Source organism: Nicotiana sylvestris, chromosome 7 (genome assembly GCF_000393655.2).
Source record: "Nicotiana sylvestris chromosome 7, ASM39365v2, whole genome shotgun sequence".
Lineage (NCBI taxonomy): Eukaryota > Viridiplantae > Streptophyta > Magnoliopsida > Solanales > Solanaceae > Nicotiana > Nicotiana sylvestris.
The window spans coordinates 46,668,672-46,673,894 of NC_091063.1; the positions used below are offsets into that span (position 1 = coordinate 46,668,672).

A 5,223-nucleotide genomic window follows, 5' to 3' on the forward strand; every position below is an offset into this window, starting at 1 on the left:
CCCACTTGAGAGGCTTCTGTTGTAAGATAGAGGTGCCGATGGGAAGGACGAACTATTGATGGCATATTTCAACCAGAGTCTGAGTGGGGCAGCTCTGGAATGGTACACCCGCCAGAAAACTAGCAGGTGGTATACATGGGATGACTTAGCTCAGGCCTTTGCTCAGCATTTTTAGTACAACGTAGACATTGATCCAGATCGCCTATCCTTGACCAAGATAGAGAAAAAGCCCAGTGAGAGCTTTAGGGAATATGGTTTCAAATGGAGAGAGCAGGTTGCACGGGTCAATCCTCCAATAGAAGAAGAAGATGAAATGGTGGAGTACTTTATCCAAGCCTTGGAGCCTACTTACTTTGGCCATTTGATCTCGTCCATAGGTAAGTCCTTGAATGAGGTGGTAAATATGGGACGAATGGTCGAAAAAGGACTCAAGTTAAGCAAGATCATGAGCTACACCGCCATAAAAGCAACCACACATGCGATCCAAGGTGGCACCGAAGGTGTGTTAGGCAAAAAGAAGAAAAATGATATCGCTATGGTTGTCTCGGGATCATGGCATGGCCCAAGGGGTTCGACTCACCAATACACCTAGCCTCGACCTTAACCTCAAGCCTACTCTCAAGCTCCATATAATCCACCCCAACATTATTTCCCACCACAAGAACCTCAATACTCAATCAGACCACCCCAATATCATGTTCACCATGTGCAATCATAAGCTCAACCCCCTCTTTACCCGCAATGGCGTGCTCTAACCACACAAAATCCTTATCCACCTCCACAACCATACCAAAATCCTGGTCTAAGCTTTCGACCAAGGCTGGATTATAGAAGAGAAAGGCAGCAGCGGAAATAAACTTTTACCCTTCTTGGAGAGTTCTATGCCAGTTTGTCTCAATGGTTGAGGCAGTTGGACGTCTTGAGGCCGATTGAGTCAAAGTTACCAAATTCCCCTCCAAAGAACCTTGATTATTCCCTCTGATGCGCATATTGTTCTGATGCCCCAGGGCACGATACAGAGAAGTGTTGGCATTTGAAAAAAGCAATCCAAGAGCTTATTGATACAAATCAAATTATTGTCCAGAGCCCGGAAGTGCCAAATATCACCCAAAATCCTTTGTCAGCCCATGCAGAGACACATATGATCAAAATAGTTTGTAAAGATAGGGAGCCCAAGAATACTTCTAAGTCTGTCATGACGATTCGTGCTAGTGAAAGTAATCCAGTTAAGGCTCCAAATTCTATAAAAGCGACGCCCTTGATAGTTGAAGGAGTGTCAGAGAAGCTAAGCACGCTCAACGTGAAGCCACCTATGTTGGTAGTGAAAGGTCTTCCAAATGATGTTGGAGCAAGTCAGGAAAAGCCAAAAGTGGTCATGCTAGGGATCCCAAACAAGCCTGTCATAATCATGGAAGGGGCCCGTATTACCCCTGTTATTGTTAAACCAGTATCCTAGTTGCCAATGGTTGATACAAAGGCTGTCCCGTGGAATTACAAACGAGTGATAGTGACGTATAAAGGAAAAGAAGTGGAGGAAGAAGTAAATGAAATCGAAAGATTGACTCGTTTTGGGAGATGCTTTACCCCAGAGGAATTGAGGAAAGCCAAGCCAGTCAAGGATATCCAAATTCCAGTGAAGAAGTCGGTCACCGAAGAAGAGGTAGAGGAGTCCCTAAAAAGGATGAAAATGCAAGACTATTTCATTATAGATCAGTTAAGGAAAACACCAGCTCAGATTTCTCTTTTGTCTTTTCTGATACATTCCGATGAACACCACAGAGCCTTGATGAAGATTTTTAATGAGGTATTTGTTCCTGATAAGATCATGGTGAACCACCTGGAAAAGATTGCTACAAAGATATTTGAAGCAAACTGGATCACTTTCTCAGATAATGAACTTCCTATAGAAGGTACACAATATAACAGAGCTCTTTATCTCACGGTGAAGTGCGAGGATTCTATTGTTTCAAGGGTTTTGGTTGATAACGGCTCTAGTGCAAATATCTGTCCCCTATCCACTTTGCAAAAGTTGAAGATTGGTGAAAGAATCCATGTGAACAGTGTATGTGTTCGAGGTTTTGATGGAGGAGGGAAAGATTCTATCGGGGATGTAATGCTCGAATTATTAATAAGTCCAGTTGAGTTCACCATGGAGTTCCAAGTACTAGACGTGGCTGTCTCTTACAACTTGCTGTTGGGCATGCCTTGGATACATGCTGATAAGGTAGTGCCTTCTTCTTTGCATCAAATGGTAAATTTTGAATGAGACAAACAGAAAATAGTTGTGCGTGGTGATGAGAAATTATCTGCTTATAATGACACAACTGTTATATTCATTGAAGTTGAAGATGATAAAGGGCCTTGGTTCTACCAAACTTTTGAAATGGTGTCTGGCGATAAGATTCCTGAGGGAGAATGCATTCCAGGTCCGAAGCTATCATCCGCGTCCGTCATGGTAGCAAATGAAATGTTGAAGAATGATTTCGAGCCGAGCAAAGGTCTGGGTTCATCCCTGTAGGGTATTGTGCATCCAGTGTGTCTACGTGAAAGTTTTGGTACATTTGGTTTGGGATTCACGCCTACAGAAAAGGACGTGAAAAAGGCTAGAAATTTGAAACATAAGGTATGGTCACTCCCTAAGCCTATTCCACACATCTCCAAGTCTTTTGTCAAGCCAGAGGCCTCAAAATGTCCAATATCATCTGTCCCAAAACCTGTGGTCGACTTTGATAAAGAGCTGATCAAGTGGTTCCAGGGTCTGTTTGATGAGGTTAATATGGTGGAATTTAGGGAAGGTTCCAGTAAAGTAGATGTGCAGTTCGTTGGGCCAAAAGTGAATCTTAGCAATTGGAAGGCTACTCATCTCCCTACCCGGAAGGAGTTTTGGTAGTTTGCTTTGTTCTCCTTTCTGTTATTTGGGTTATTCCTGGGTTGTAATCCAAATTTTTAATTTTTGCTTGTTTTGATGTACAAACCTTTCTATCCTTTATTTTCAATGAAATACAATTTACCATTTTTCATTATTCCTGATAGCGTTTCATTTTATTTTTTTCTTTAGTACAGTTCTTTTTATGCTGGGTTCAATGACATGACATGCATGAGGAATTTTCAGCCAAGTCTTAAAAGCCAATCTAACTCTGAAATAATAATCCAAGAAGTAGAGTGTGATGATGAAACAGAATATGATGAAGAAGTAGCATTTGAGAAAATCAGTAAAGAACTAAAACACTTTGAAGAAAACCCAAGCCTAATTTGAATGAAACTGAAGCAATCAATTTAGAAGATCAGGATAATGTTAGGAAAACCAAGGTAAGTGTGCATTTGGAACGGCAAATCAAAGAAGAAATAATCAAAGCATTTTTTGAATACAAAGATATCTTTGCATGGTCATATGATGATATGCAAGGTTTGAGCACTGATTTGGTAGTTCATAAATTGCCAACTGATGTTGCATTCCCTCCTGTCAAGCATAAGTTAAGAAAGTTCAAGACTGACATGAGTGTGAAGTTTAAGGAAGAAATCACAAAGCAACTTGGGGAAAAAGTCATTCGGGTCACTCAATATCTCACTTGGTTAGCTAATGTTGTGACAGTACCAAAGAATGATGGTAAGACCAGGGTATGTGTTAATTATCACAATCTCAACAAGGCAAGCCCAAAGGATAACTTTCCATTGCCGAACATTCACATTTTGATCAATAATTGTGCCAAACATGAGATCGGGTCTTTTATGGATTATTACGCGGGCTATCACCAGATCCTGATGGATGAGGAAGATGCAGAAAAGATAGCATTCATCATGCCATGGGGAACATATTGCTACCGGATAATGCCATTTGGTTTGAAGAACGCTGGGAAAACTTACATGAGGGTGATGACTACCATATTTCATGACATGATACATAAGGAGATTGAGGTTTATGTAGATGATATGATCATAAATTCAAGGAAGCAGTCCGACCATGTCAGGAATTTGAGAAAAATTTTCCAAAGGCTCCGCAGGTACAACCTCAAGCTTAATCCAGCAAAATGTGCATTTGGTGTCCCGTCCGGGAAACTATTGGGATTCATAGTCAGTCGATGTGGTATTAAGTTGGATCCTTTGAAGATCAAAGTCATCCAAGAATTACCACCACCAAAGAACAAAGCCGAGGTGATGAGCCTGCTGAGGAGGTTAAATTACATCAGCAGATTTATTGCTCAACTCATGACAACCTGTGAGCCCATCTTTAGGTTGCTGAAGAAGAATGTTACGGTCAAGTGGACTGACGAATGTCAAGAAGCATTTGATAAGATCAAGAGATACCTGTCAAACCCACCTGTTCTAGTCCCGCCGGAGCTTGGGAGTTCCTTAATTCTCTATTTGACAGTACTGGATAATTCTTTTGGTTGTGTGTTGGGTCAACACGACATCACGGGCAAGAAAGAGCAAGCCATTTATTATCTCAGCAAGAAGTTCACTTCTTATGAGGTTAAGTACACTCTTCTTGAAAGGATATGTTGCACCCTAACTTGGGTGGCACAAAAGTTGAAGCATTATCTTTCATCCTACACTACTTACCTCATCTCTCGCATGGATCCTCTAAAGTATATCTTTCAGAAACCTATGCCCACAGGAAGACTTGCAAAGTGGCAGATTTTACTCACAGAGTTTGACATCATCTATGTGACTCGGACCGCACTGAAAGCCCAAGCCTTGGCCGATCACTTGGCCGAGAATTCGGTGGATGAAGAGTATAAGCCATTGAAGACTTATTTTCCTGATAAAAAAGTGATGCATATTGACGAGGATGACCATGATGAAAAGCCAGGTTGGAAACTCTTCTTTGATGGAGCTACTAATATGAAAGGTGTCAGAACAAGGGCTATACTCATTTCTGAAATAGGGCATCATTACCCCGTAACAGCTCAGCTTCAATTTTATTGCACCAACAACATGGCTAATAATTAAACTGAACAAAGGAAGTAAGGATATATATATATATATATATATATATATATATATATATATATATATATATATATATATATATATATATATATATATATATATATATATATATATATATATATATATATATATATATATATATATATATATATATATATATATATATATATATATATATATATATATATATATATATATATATATATATATATATATATATATATATATATATATATATATATATATATATATATATATATATATATATATATA

At 39.3% G+C, this 5,223-nt stretch overlaps 1 protein-coding gene across 1 annotated transcript; it reads left to right on the forward strand.

Annotated features, from left to right (window-relative positions):
- The first annotated feature begins 1,462 nt into the window (after positions 1 to 1,462).
- Positions 1,463 to 4,950, forward strand: LOC138873081 (uncharacterized). The gene is made up of 6 exons (XM_070151518.1): positions 1,463 to 2,224; positions 2,276 to 2,498; positions 2,586 to 2,817; positions 3,237 to 3,309; positions 3,469 to 4,216; positions 4,772 to 4,950. Exons 1-6 carry the CDS (start codon positions 1,463 to 1,465, stop codon positions 4,948 to 4,950), a joined length of 2,217 nt encoding a protein of 738 aa, XP_070007619.1.
- The last annotated feature ends 273 nt before the right edge of the window (positions 4,951 to 5,223 follow it).